General features: G+C 35.2%; 1 protein-coding gene across 1 annotated transcript; it reads right to left on the bottom strand.

Moving 5' to 3' along the window:
* Positions 1-6,125: 6,125 nt before the first annotated feature.
* LOC111025355 (ent-copalyl diphosphate synthase 1) lies at positions 6,126-11,994 on the bottom strand. Its single transcript, XM_022303209.2, has 13 exons — positions 11,830-11,994; positions 11,133-11,261; positions 10,946-11,040; positions 10,214-10,517; positions 9,934-10,117; positions 9,551-9,771; positions 9,314-9,434; positions 8,747-9,205; positions 8,458-8,556; positions 8,121-8,354; positions 7,313-7,439; positions 6,918-7,112; positions 6,126-6,498 (listed from the first exon to the last, which is right to left on the bottom strand). The coding sequence occupies exons 1-13, from the start codon at positions 11,951-11,953 to the stop codon at positions 6,247-6,249; spliced, it is 2,544 nt and encodes an 847-aa protein (XP_022158901.1). The 5' UTR covers positions 11,954-11,994; the 3' UTR covers positions 6,126-6,246.
* Between the last annotated feature and the right edge of the window lie 2,795 nt (positions 11,995-14,789).

The raw sequence follows: 14,789 nt of genomic DNA, 5'->3' as shown, positions 1-14,789 counted from the left end.
TCTATGCGCTATTCCGCTTTAAAAATTAATTCTCTCTTATCTAATTGCCCTAATTAAACTGGTAATTGGGATTTCTGACTGAAGTTTATAGATTTGGACTTTTCATCAATTTTTTTTTTTTCACCCTATGATCTTCAATCTCTGAATCACATTAAGCTAAGCGTACTCGATTCAATATTTTATGTTTTCAGTTGGATAGTTGATTTTTGGCACTATTTGAAGCAACCATCTGATTATATTGATTTATTTTGGTGTTTTATGGAGTTCAATCGCATTATTTTCAAAGTCAGGACAATCTTGGATTAAATCTCGATTGGTTTCGATCTGGGATGGAAGGTAGAGAGGATCCGAGATTATTTGTATAGGCCCAGGATCAATTACACCAAGGTGACCCGAACATCTTATTCTACCTTTCATCCCAGACCCGATCCCGACCTATCGGGATTGGGATGAAAGGTAGAATTGAGTTTTTCCCCTACTTCCGTCTTTATTAACTTTATACTTAAATTCCAATGTCAATTGTTTAGGGAATTATGGAAATGAGACTTAAAATCAATCGGCCAGATTAATTTCCTACCTCATTAATGAACATTTCCCATTTAGATAAAACGGTAACCACCCTTAAGGCTAAGTTAACCGCGACCCAGTTAAACATGTTTAAGCAAACATGTTTGGTCTCATCATGGATATGGACATACATTGATCCATCACCTATTGTTGAAGGAGGTTGATGAGTCTAAACCTAATGTTATTAGTTTTGACTTGTTAGGGAATCGGGTGTCCTTTAGCAAGAGGGAGTTTAACCTAGTTATTGGGCTAAAGCACGAATCATTTAGACGATGATATTCCTAGCCGATCTAGTTTTAATGATGACGTCTAGATTCAGTGTAAGGAGTTGGAAAAAATATAAAAAGACTTTAAGTTTGATAATGACGAGGACGCAACTAAGATTAGTGTAGTTCACTTTATAGAGCTTGTCATGATAGGTAAGTAGAGAAGCAATTTATAGCCTCCTAGGTATTGTTAAGGATTAAGAGACAATCTGCAACTACGACGAAAGTAGGATGATTTTCAAAGGATTCATTGGAGCCTCCATAATGCCCTAAGAGATAGACTAACGACGTACTAGCAGAAGTCAAAGAAGGACCACAACCACATAGAGACTTACAATCTGTACGGTTTTCCACTTGCTTTTTATTATTATTATTATTATTTTGACGAATTTTCCACATGCTTTTTAGGTTATTATAGTTTAAGTTATCTTATTTATTTAACTACATGCTTATATTACTTTGATGTGATTGCAGGTATATGGGCGTACGATAAAACATCATTCATCCGTCCATTCTCCAATGACGAGCGACCAGGTGGATGATGTAGTAGCAAAAGAGGAAGGAAATGATGAAGAAGTTATGAAGAAGATGATGAAGAAGAAAAAGAAGAATAAGGATATTCAAAAGTATCTAAAGAGTCTCAATAATCGAGTGGGTGACATTGAAATTACTTTGAAAGGTATTAAAAAGTATTTAAAGAAACTTTCGAAGGTGTGTCATCTTTTTATTAATGCTTATTTATGTTAAAGATGAATAAACCACTGCTCAATCCAAAATCTTAAACTAATGGATTTAATAAATTTAATTTATGTATTCTCAACAATTTAATTGAGTTGTATTGTGAAATGTATTATTCTTTTAATCGTTTTCATGCATGGTAAGTTTGCTTATCCAAGTAAATATCTTGGAGGGAATATTTATGAGATCTTAATCAACCCGACGTGCTTCTATTTATCTGTAATATCTTTCGTTTCATTCAAGCGGGATCTAAAGTTTCTGTTTTATTGGGTAGTAGGGGTGACATCGGTCCGTCGGGACAGTTTTCAAGCTCAAACTAATGCTGATCGTCGGTTTCCAGAAATAGAAACCGACCAACCACTTTGGCCACTTTCTCACCGACCGACAAAACGGTAGGTTCGATCGGTTGGTTTTCGACGGATCGATTATTGGGCGGAGCTACTGTGACTCCTCCATTTTTCATCAGTCGAAATTTGTCCATTATAGCCGGAAAAGAAGAAAAATAGATAAAAAGAGAGAATGGGAGAAGAAAGCATGGTGGAGAAGAAAGAAAGAAAAGAAGTAGAGAGAAGACATACCTTTCAAACAAGAAAAAAAACACTAAGAGATGGAAGTTAAAGAAAAGAGAAGGAAGGAGAGGGGAAGATGAAGATGAGAAAGAGAGAAACGAAGCAAAGGAATAAGAGAAAAAAAAAAGAAGGAAAGAGAAGATAAAAAGAAATGAAGGAAAGAATAAAAATTAAAAAGTAATAATAATTTTCTCTCCGGAATAATTGGCCTTCGAAAATCAAACAAGTGCCGCTGGCATGGCAGTCGGCGTGCAGACTGCATTTTATTTTTTTTAATTATTAAGTAATAAAAACCGGTCGGTCGGTTTTGAATTTTTCACCCTGACAGACTTCTTTATTAATCGATCGATTCGATTTTTCGGTTTCTTTTATTCACTCTTACTAGTTGAATACTTTCGGCTGTGGGTTATCAACCCACTTTTGATACCAAACCTAGTTCCTTACAAGAAAGAATTATTTCTACCAAGAAATGGTTCATAACTTCTATTTAAGCAGTTGATGTACCTGCCGACGATATGATCGATCATAGGACTGTGGGCTAGATGGTGAGGGTCCATCCGTACAACAGCCTGATATGAGTGAGACTGTCATTCTTGTCACGATCCAAGACCAACAATCTCGGACTCTTCAATCCTGGTCTAAGACTTCTATGAATCCTAGACTGAGATTGAATAATTGTACATGCCATTACAAGATTCATATGAATCCTAGACTGAGTATGCATTCCTATCCGGGATTCAACCTTTCCTTGTCAGTTTTCTTTTTCAAATGCCACCATCTAGCCTACTCGTGATGAAGTTGCATTCACTAAGTACATCGTCGTGGTGGGAATTCTTTACTACCAGTCAAGATGGGACTCAAGAGAGGAGAGAGGAAATTCACGCATGAAGAAAAATAGTGATTAAAAAATGTAAATTCTAAATATTATTCTCAAAACCTTGTAGTACCTAATTTGTGAGGGCGGGTCATTGTTGGACCAAAAACTTTAACAAGGTGAGAACAATGTGTTGAAAATGTGAAGACTTAGTGAGAGATTTCTTAGGTATAATTGATTTTTCAAAATTACCATCTAAATGATAATTTAAAAATCACTTTTAAACTTTCTTAAAATTAATTTATTTATTTTTAATTTGTCAAACATGATCAATAAAAGAGAAGTGATTTTGACAATGGAAAAGTAATTTTGTCACGTCAAAATCACTCCCAAACACACCACACCATTAGTTAGGAGAAAGTAATGAAAACATGACCAAATTTAGGGTAAAAAAATGTTCAGAGGTTACAAGTATAAATTTTTAGAAAATGAGTCAAAAGTTCAGAATCTCAATTACCCAATTGATGTGTCATAGCCCATAATTTTCTTACAGAAGTAGCAACCTTAACTAATTAGTAATTCCTGAAAGATGTTGATGTGTTAAGATAAATCACATTTTATTTTTAATTTATGAAATATAAACTCAAATATTGGCTTAGTTGTTAGTAAGTTTTTGCAAGATACAATTTTTCCTCGAGTTGAATCATCCAAACATGGCAATTTAACATATTGGGCCTTTATTTTTGGTTGGTCAGATTCCTTGTTATCTCTCTTGTGGCCCATATTGAAATACAACAACTTTCTTCCGAAGGATTCAGCCCATGTACCTTGTTGGGCTCGAGCCCAACTGCATTCAACTTGACCATGACTTCGCGAACAAGCAAATGTAGTCGAGAATCGAAACAAAGCCATCCGTTTACCATTGCCCTTGAGTTGAAGAGTGAAGAATCGAATAAGGCCGATTCGTTTTCAATCTTTTTTAACAAATCTAAACATTCTGCGACTAACACTCTTTTCGTAACATTATCAAAATTTTCTTAGAGTTTGTTTGGTAACGTTCCCATTTGTTTTCAATTTTCTTAAGAAATCTAACTATTTTGCAACTTACAATGTTTCATATTTCTCCTTCAAAACATTCTCAATATTATATAAAAATTTTGGAAACAGTCAAAATAAATTTCCTTCTTTCTTAATCTCATTTTCAATTTATTCTAAAATATAAATAAAAATTTTATTTTATTTTTCTGTATTAAAAATGAAACATCATAAACAAGAAACAGTAACATCATCAATCATCAAACGAGTCCTTATTTCTTATTTATTATTTCTAAATTGTTGTAAAACATAAACAAAAAAAATTATTTTATCATACTTGAAAACTGATACAGAAACGTTATCCAACGGATCCGAACGATCTCTCTCGAGTCTCACATTCATGTCAGTTGAGGTGGCTCTCCATTGATTTGTTTGTCTTCTTCCCAGGTCTCTCTAACTCTGCTTCTATAAACATCGAAATGTTTTGTTCCCATATCCCAGTTCTCAGGACCCCATATTACGTCACACGAAACTAAACTGCCACACACACAGAGCCAATGATGCCAGCCCATGGATCGCTCGGGCCGGTGGCCTTACCGAATCCCCTCACTTTTGTTCTTCCTCACACGTTACGTCCTCACATTCTTTCTTTCGTCATTTTATGGTAAAGACTTCAGTTTTCAATTCCTGGTTTGCCGTCTTGAATGTTAACATATATATATATATATAATCATTTTTGGACCGGAGGATCATTTGATCTTTTGGATTCTGATACGATATTAATACTCATAGATTGTTCTATCTCAAAACCAATTGACAATGAGAGAAGTAGCACGCTTATATTATAAACTCTTGTTAGGTCCTTTTTTTCAACGTGGGGTCTTTAACAACTTCAAATGTTTAGATCCTCGAGATCTAGATGACATTATCCTATGAAGTGACAATCCCAATATATGTGGACTTGGTGATGGTGATTCCATCATCTTTGTCTGAAAATGAAATTGAAGTAAGATATTTGAAGTAATTGGGTGTAGTTGATAACAATCCATATCTCCCAATCAATGTGCTAATCAGCACTATGGGGAGAGTAGATTACTCAGAGAAACTAAGAATAATAAAAGGTGCACCAAATCCTACAGTCCCTCCCTCCATAGACAATGTATGTTATGGAGAATATATTAAATGAATCCAACTTAACATCTTCAACTTTTGGGTGATTTGATTTGGATCAAAGGAAGTTATTATTTCAGATTGCTGCACTATCTTTTTCCCTTTTTTTCTTATAAAGGTTTGTATGTATCTTGCAAATTAAACTAATGCTCAAGTTACATAACAAAGAGGGTCGATGTCAAATTTGAGAAATATACTTTAGTCAAACAACTTACCCCTGATCAATGAAAAGGAAAAGAGATTTTGACAATGACCAAAATCACTCTCGAACAGACATTTAATCTGTAATAGAAACCGTTGGTAATAGCGTCCGCTCGCCCTCTCCACTGGTGCGGCCTTTGACTTTACAGCATCAATTTTGCAGAAATAAAAGAAGGCGCATGGAATTAGCTGAACCACACACGTAGTCAACCAAACTGTGCATTGCAAGGTACCATTTCAACTGTACTTAATAATTATAAAGGCAAAGAATTTTAAGGGGGAGAAGTATCAAGTATTTGTCGTTGTTGTTCTTTTTCCACATACAGAAGCTTAATCTTAGAGAATATTTGAATATATGTTATACAGAATTTTGGAACAACTCCACTTGATGACCCAAACACTTCACGTGTTCCTACGTGACCCCTTGTCTGCCATTGTTTCTTTAGGTAGATTCTGAACAGGAAAAGCCATTATAACAACACAACTTCTTCCCTTGCCCCTTACCAAAGTCCAAACATTTCTATGTGGTTTTCAAAACATATCTCCACTAACTTGTGTATTACTTCAACCTACCTACAACCTATCTATCTATATCTATCCTATTAATTACTGGACCGATTCAAATCTCATATTGATTGATGATGGAGTTGTTTGTCTCTGGTGTCAAATTCACTGTTTTGAGAATCAATAATATAAATGAACTGAAGTTTATCCAACTCATCAGGTTAAGCTTTTGGATTGAGTGGTTTTCTCAAAACAGCAATGTTCTGGAATTTTAAAGATGATGGTCTTTCATTTTCAGAAGAAATTAAACAGAGAGCAAAGTTTTTGCGTTTCATGTGGTGTAGAATATACAAAATTTGAAAAATACAGGATGATAGGAATATTAGAGGACTCTTTCAAATAGGACCTTGGCAATGTGGTAGTTGATTGTCCAAGGATCGAAATACGCTGCATAGTACAAACTTTTGGCTACGGTTAGAAATGTGTGCTTGATTTGGGAGTCAATGCCATTGCCCTCTGCCTCTTCCTCTGGTGAGTTTTGGATCACTAACTGCACAAGTTTCCTCATGTCTTCTTCTATCTCTGGGGGCATTTTGCTGTCGGTTTTCTCCTGGTAGATGTCACCGTTGCTCACCTGACAAATGACAGAATAAACAAGATTTGTTTACTATCTACGCAGGGTCCGTTTGGTAACGTTTCTATTTCTTGTTCTTCTTTCTTGCTCTCATTTCCAATTTGTTTCAAAACATTAATAAAAAGATTGTTTTACGATATTTGAATTCATAAATATTGGAGCCATGCAATTCATTTCTCATCATTAAATATGAAGAAATAGAAACGTTACCAAACGGGTCTTAATTTTGAGGGCTAAATATTAAGTAGGGAAAAGAAAAAAAGGTCAATGTAGTTGTGAGTTGTGAGTGATATATATTATGTGGCAATGAAAGGGTAATGAATGAATTAAGGGGGGAGAAAGGGGGAGGAATATAATCTTCTTTTTGTTATTGTGTGGGGTGCAATGGGTTGTACCTCTCTATCTACAAAAACACTAACCTTGTGCTTTCTAAAGTGACCAAGTTGATGGCACACTTTGTTTGTGAGGTAGGAAAGCTTCTGGTATTGAGGATTGGACAACAGATCCTCCAAAGTTGAACACCCAGAGTTGAGAATTATTGTTTGCACCAATAACTCTGCCTCTCCCTTGTGCACATCTCCATCCTCTTGCCACTTAAACAGCCAATTTTTCCACTACAAATTCAAAATATATATTCAAATTAGACCTACCTAGCTAGTAGCTGCTGCATTGTTTTGGGCACGAGCAAAAAGGGACGACCTTACTTGAATAGGATCTGATCTAGATTGCACGTCTATTTTCTTGAGTTCTAAATTAAAGAGCAAAAGGGGATTGTTTGATCAACTATTGAAAAAAGTTGAAGAGAGGAACTCACGGCTCGATGTAAATGGTGGGTGATGTCGAGACCGTGCGACACCAGTATATCCAAAGAGATATTGGTTAAGGTTCGTACCAAAATCCCAACTAGTCCTTGTCCTCCTTTTTGCATATTGCTGGATCTCCTATTAAAACAAATCCCAAAATCAATGACTTTTCCCAAACATATCTTCATAATAATTCTATCTTTTTCGCCAATAATTGACCCCACCCCACACAAACTAACCAACTTCAACTTCAACTTCCAACACACAATAATGTTCATGTTCATCAAAATCAAAAAAATTATTTTAATTCTAAGTAAAATCTAACAATAGAAGACAAAAATGTTATGAAATAATAATGTGTAATGTTTGTGTTAATTCCTTGTAAATGATTATAATATAATGCTAAATTAATAAAGGAGTTGGTGGGGTGGTGGTGTTTTTATTGTTGTTTTATTATATATATATATATATACCTGTGTGTTTGTCAGATATATTGTACATGATTAGATCCAAAATTTCTTGGTAATCTCAAAGTTGAGAAGTATATATATATGTAAGATAATAATATATAGTAGCCTTAGTGTGTGTTGGTTCATATATATAGTTGCAGTGGGGTACTCCAATTACATGACGAAGCATAAAACAAAACCCCACTATTGCATATTGTATTGTATTATTGTTGCGCAAGAATATAGATTGAAACGCAAACATCCACAAAGATGTTGACACAAATAAAGACACATGTATAGCTAGCTTGCCACTAAAAAAATAAATCCTAAAATTGAATTAAATATATAAAAAGAAGTAGGTATCCATTACCGTCTGTCAACATTGTGAAAGTTGGTAAATTGTTGGAGAAAGGCTCGGCGTTGGTCGGCGTTGGCATCCTTGAAATGGGAGGCGATGGCATCGACCAGAGCAGCGGTCTTGGTCCACGCGAGCCTCTCCTTGGCCCTTTCTGGTTCGAAAATGCTACACGCCGCACCAAAATATGAGAACACGAGCTTGGTTCTCCTCATTCCGTAATCTCGCAGCTTGTTTTCTGTGTGCCATCTGCATGCATGACCCCACCCCACCATGTACTTAATTAACTAGTTAATCAATCTCAATCCATTCAATTAAATATAATGGTAAATGGTAATTAATTATTAATTACTTTTGAATGTCGACCCACTCAATCTGATGCAAGAGTTGGCAGTTGTTGTAGTCCAATTTTGCAAGCTCCAAGTAAGTATCGTTGTTCACCTTGAACATCCTGAAAAATTATAATTAATTAATTTCATTCATAGTAGATAAACTAAATGCAATGATATTATTATACATATGGTTAAACATTTAATGGTGGCAAAGTTGCTACTAATAAAGAATTAAAGTATTTTTCTTCTTAATTAGTGCATATGTAACATTTAATGGTGGTATCTTAATTAGTACATGTGTAGGCGTACCTGTAGAGCGTTTTACCTATCCAGACATCATGTTTGCCACCATAGTGTTGGATGTAGAGACGGGTCTCGAGTCGAGGCAAGCTGGCAAAGTAGGGAACTTCGAGCGCGTAACCAACCTCGCCGGGCAAGTCCTTGGTTATGATCCACTTATCCAACAGCTCATTGGCGGCTTGTTTTTCCCGGAGGAATTTGGAGGAGAACTGCTTGGCCTCCTCCAGAATTTTCTCCCCCGGGAACATTACCTGGTCGGAAGCTCGGTACAGGTTGAACATTCCGGTCACCGCCTGCGTCGACTGCCCGGCGATGCACACGAACTCCCCCTCCTTCTCGAAATGCTTAAACACATCTGCAGAAACCTGGTGGCCGTACAGCCTGAGGAGTCTGAATCCCATGGCAGTGTCGTCTATATCGTGAAACTCAGAATTTCTGGCCCAACATATTCCCTCATCACTCCAATGCCTGCATTGATTAATTAAAACATCCATCATTTATATTAATTAGGTAATGAAATTTGTTATGGTATTAGTATTATCCATTAAGTAGTGTTGTTTATATTATATTAATTACCTGGCGACATAATTGACACAGTCAGCAATCTCAGAGTTAAAGAATCTAGAAATTCCAAGTCGTTGGAGACGGTCGACGGCCCAAATGTGTTCGAACAAGTCCACAGGGTACACGTTGGGTACTGGAGAGAGAGAATTAATAAAGTAAAAAAGTAGTGGTGGTAGTGGGGATTGGGAAAAGGAAAAAGGGAAAAAGTAAAAAGTAAAAAGTAAAAAGTAGGGTTGGTCGTGGAATTACCTCCACCATGAAATCGGTCGACAATAGTTTGCAAATATTTGAAGCAATTTGGGTTGTTGGTGTGCATGAGTGCGAAGGCAGTGGAAGATGGAGAGAAGAGGAAAGAGCCATCCTGGGATTGCAATTTAAGAAGCTTTTCCCAATCCAGCCCCAGCCCGCCCATCCCTTCCAAGCTGTGCAGTAGCGTCGTTGCCACTTTGTGCATTATCTCTCTCGGTATCCTGTTTCACACGCACACGCACATACACACGCCATTAGCACCTATACCTAGTGCCCTCGCTCCATTTCTCCATTACAACTCCAGCTCTCTTTCACCGCCCATTATATTATTTTTACTTATTGCATCTCAACCATTTTAACTTCATTAACCAAACAATATATACCTGGTTAGCTTTAGGTCTCTTCTGTCATTGATCTCTTGCAACACCGGGGAGTCCGTCGGGATTTGAAGATTTAAGTTTTTAGCAAATTCGAGGAGTGAGGGGAAAGCAATTTCGAAGCCGATGGGCATGTGCTCCGCATTCTCTTCTTCCAGCCGCCCAATGTTTTGGTTCAAGAACGCCAATCCTACGACATATATACAACATAAGATAATTGATTGAATTGAATTAAGGGATATATAAAGAAGGAATATATATATATATATATGTGGAGATGGCGCACCGTTTTGGGACTTTTGGGGATGGAGATTCCAATATCTCAAGGCGACGACGCAAGCCAATGTGTTGATGATGCGATCGTGGGGTGAGAAGATTTGGGTGTCGCCCCACGACCCATCAGGGAGTTGGTTGTTGGCTATCCACTCCACACAAGACGGAAACTGAGGACGCTTGCTTCCGTCCGCATTTGGAATCAGAGCCACCCACGCCGTGTCATAAGCCGAGATGCTTATGTCACCGTCCTCCATCGAACTCAGCATTGACTTTACGCATTTCACACGTTCCTCGATCTCTTTTGAAACCCACACCTATAATTACAATTTACCATTTGTTTACCTAGTTTCCTAGGTTTGGCTCGTAAACTGAGGGAACAAAAAACGCACAGGCACACCCACACCTCCAGCCTTTTTAGTGAACCCAATCACATCACATGCAAAGGGGTTTACGTTTTCGACTCTCTTGATATTAGCAAGTCATGGGTGCATGATGAGCATGTAACCAAAAAGCTAAAGCTTATTCAGTGAAACGGAAACACATGTTTCCAAATCAGTTACACAGGACCACCTCCACTCGAACCAAAAATTGGAAGATAACTCTGACATCTCCAAATTAAATATATATAGTATATACAAACAAACCCCGGATCCCACGGGTAATTCGTAATTTAATTAAGCTTAATTAAAGGTAATTAAAAAAGAATAAAAAGGAAAAATGGTACAAGTAGAAATTGTAGTACCTGGGTAGTAAGTTGTGATTCAATGTCATCCTCCACAAACTGGGGCCACTGTGTAACTGGCACACCACTGCCACTTTGAAGCACATCCGTGTAGCCTGCGGGGCGGCTCCATCCATCAAAAATTATATATTACCACAACTCAATTAAAACCGAGAAATAATATTACAAAAAGGAATTGAAATCCAACCTTGGCTTTGAGTTGGGGGTTTGGAAATGGCATTGCACTTGATTTCATTATTATTGCGTCCTCTCCTCCTGCACCTGCTTGCCTCCAACACTACAACGCCGCTGTCTTTCACCCTCAACCAGCTCCCACCTATATAATATTATTAAGTGAAAATACGTCATCACTATATAAGCTTATATTATTTAATTATGCGTATTTCAACAAGATAACATTTGTTGTTTTGCAACACTTATTTTATTCAGTTTATTACAATGCAACCCTGCATATATTTTCAACACTTCATCATCAAAGAGCATGGACGGATGACGATTGTGTGTGCAGAGAGAGAGAGAGTCGGGGTCTTTCCTTGGATTCCTTCATAACATATATAATATACAATGTAACAGAAGAAAACTTTGGTTTTTGTTTGTTTGTTTAAACTTTAAAAAGAAAAAAGAGGGTCAGACAAGGGGATCGGAAATTGAGCAAATGGGAGCACGAAACCCATTTCAGAATTCAGATTGTGGGGGCAAATAAAAATGGGAAAAAAAAAAGAAAAAAAAAAGAGAGAAAGAAGAGGATCAGAAGGTAGGTAGGAATTAGAATATAGAATATAGAATATATATATATATGTATATGTATATAATTAAGGAGAATGAATGAATTAATTAAGAATATGGTGGTGGTGGTGCAGTAGAGAGTGGAGGAAGCAACATACCATTAGCAATAGCAGGTGGTGGGGGGAGTAGTTGAATGGGCATGGGATGGGGATGGGCATCGGGAGAGAACAACAGAGAATTAGCAGAAGAAGAAGAAGAAAGGAAATGGCGAGAGGACATCATTTTTTTTTTTTTTTTAATTTTGTTCTTCTGTGTTCACAACAAATTGAGGAAGCCAATTTAAAAGCAAAGCTGGGGAGGAAGAGGACAGAAACCACTTCCCATGAGATTCCCGCTTATAGCCCGCACAGGATCATCCAGCCATGGAATTGAGGGCACTCCTGTCCTTTTCCCTATTTCTTTTTCTATTTTTCTTTTCTTTTTCAATATTAACAAACCACCTCTCACTTTTTTTTCCCTAATCTGCCATTATATATTAAATTCATTGCACTTTCCACCACTTAATTTCCTTTCAAGGTTCATGGAATTTCCAATTCTACCATCTTAATGTACATTGCACATCTTCTTTATAGGCATTTATCACCCTTTTAACAATTCCGGTATGTACACCTTCAACACAATTTCAGTTGGCCGGTCATATTTTATTTCATGTCAAAAATAAATCCAATCACCACATTATTTTGAAAAATATAAGTATCAAAATTATTCAAAAATTAATCATTAATTAGGTGTGATTATACACCAATTTTTGTCATTGTCATCAAATTTATTTAGTTTTTATTTACAATATATTATAAACTAAAGTACACCCACAAAATAATGGATCTCAATATCCTTTTTATCATGTCAAGGATGAAGCAGAATCTAACAAATTTTACAGATGGAAGTTGGAGGAGCATTTTCATTGGCAGTGTCTGTGTGTTGTAATGTAAGGTCCTATAGGAGTAGGAGAGCAAATTTTTGGCCCATTTGCAACATCATAGTTTTCTTTTCTTTTTTTTTTTTTTGGGTATTTTGTTCTTAGAATATATAACGTTAACTATTGCTGTAAAATATAATATATTGTAATCAATTTTCAAACAATACATTCTTATATTGCTGACGATTTTTCCTTTTCAGGCTCTAAGTTGAATTAGCAGATTAATAAATATTTCTTTCCATATTCTAGTCATAAAAAAGAAAATTAAGAAACTGAAGATTCTTGTCCTTTTCAGTTGCTCTTGGTTTAAATATACGCTAATATATTTATTTTTTTAATTTTATTGGATAATGGGATGGCCCTCCATCCTAAGACTTACGAGGCTTCGCTTAGCGGTTTCTTTTTTCCTCTATTTTATTAGAAAAGAGAAAACAAAAAAACATTCCAACGGTCAGATTGTGCGCTGCAATTCGCCATTCTGTTGCAGCCGTCCAGTGTATTAGTCACTGATGAAAAGTGGAGGTTTTAATAAATTAAAATATATAGATTTTTTTTAAGCACATATAGATGTTAGTTTTCTTTTTTTTTTTTAAGCTTCTGGACACGGAAGGGAATTTTGAACTTCTTGCCACTGTGTCAACATTCGAGAGTGCACATATAGATGTTAGTTAATAATATATAATCATGGAAATCGTTGTCGATATACAATTTTCAGTCATAATAGAAACAAAAATTCGGTTGAAATTTATTTGGCACGTGACTTAGTGTTTTCAATTTATTTATCATAAGTTTTGCTCTCGCATGAAATGAGGCTTATAAAGTTAGAGACTATATAATAAATTAATAATTAAGAGGAAAATCTTATGTTATTTCACTGTTTAATAATATAGTTTTCAGCTACTCCAAAAAATAATAATAATAATAAAAATAACAAAGGAATAGTTTCTTTCTTTTTTGTTGTTGTTTTTTTCCTTTAAGATTCTTTTTAATTATGTATAAATATACGTGTTTGATTAGTTCCACGATAATAGGATTAAGACTTTAATTGACTATATATTTATTGCACCATTCATTACTTTATCTTACTTTAATCATAAAGGGAGTGATTTTATGCACTATTCATTACTTTATCCTATAATTTTAATCGGGAAGTAATCAATCTAAATAAAAGTCAATATGGTTCATATTAAATAAAAATCTAAAGTTTTTTCTCCTTTTTTTTCCTTTTTTTGACAAACCAATCCTTATTTATTAATTAAGTTAGAATTTATGATAAAGATCCTGTCATATTAATTCAGTTGAGAGAATAAAATTGAATAACTACTTAATATGAATTTTACTGATATGATGACACAAAAGGAGAAGTTTTATCTTTCTCAAAAATAGTTTAAGATTTAAACTCTCTCTCTCTCTCTCTCTCCTCTCTCTCTCTCTCTCTCTCTCTCTTTTTTTTTTTTTGAGGAATACGATTTAACCATTTACTTGTAAGGAAGCAAGATAATTTATATTTTTGGGATGCTCAATATTCTTAGATAATTAATCACATAATACTCAATAATTTTAAAGTACTTTATATTTAGTTATCCATATAATACAACCGATGGAACAATTGTTTTTCCAACTAATAATATAAAGAAATATAGCTTTAGTATGAAACAATTTACAACATCGTTAATGAAATGCTAATATGATATGTTAGTTAGTTTATTCAACTAACTGTATATATCACATTATATGTTTGGTTAAGTTATACAAAGTAATGTTAGTTATATAAGTAATGTAATAATTAAACATGTGAGATTAAGCATGACCCACGTGATATGTGACTCGTACTATTGACACAATTAGTTAAAAGTCCTAAGATATCAAACATTATTAGATGCCTAATATTGTCAATCTGAATATAACTCAACTAATTAAAACATATATCTTTCATCAAAAGGTCGAAAGTTCATAAAATTTAAATAAAAGTAAGCCAATACGTTTGTAATTAGAATAGTCCTTGAGAAGTTGTGATGGTAACTAAAGAAAAGAACAGATTAGCTACTGGAACAGAGACTAGCATCTGAATTTATTTGATTGATGTTTAGTGGACAAAACTAATATACCATGGCTCTATCACTAAAGTTTTGTTAAGGG

The sequence above is a fragment of the Momordica charantia genome (assembly GCF_013281855.1).
Source record: "Momordica charantia cultivar OHB3-1 chromosome 6 unlocalized genomic scaffold, Mcharantia_2.0 BLBB01000006.1, whole genome shotgun sequence".
Classification (NCBI taxonomy): Eukaryota; Viridiplantae; Streptophyta; class Magnoliopsida; order Cucurbitales; family Cucurbitaceae; genus Momordica; species Momordica charantia.
This window is presented reverse-complemented; position numbering and strand designations above follow the sequence as displayed.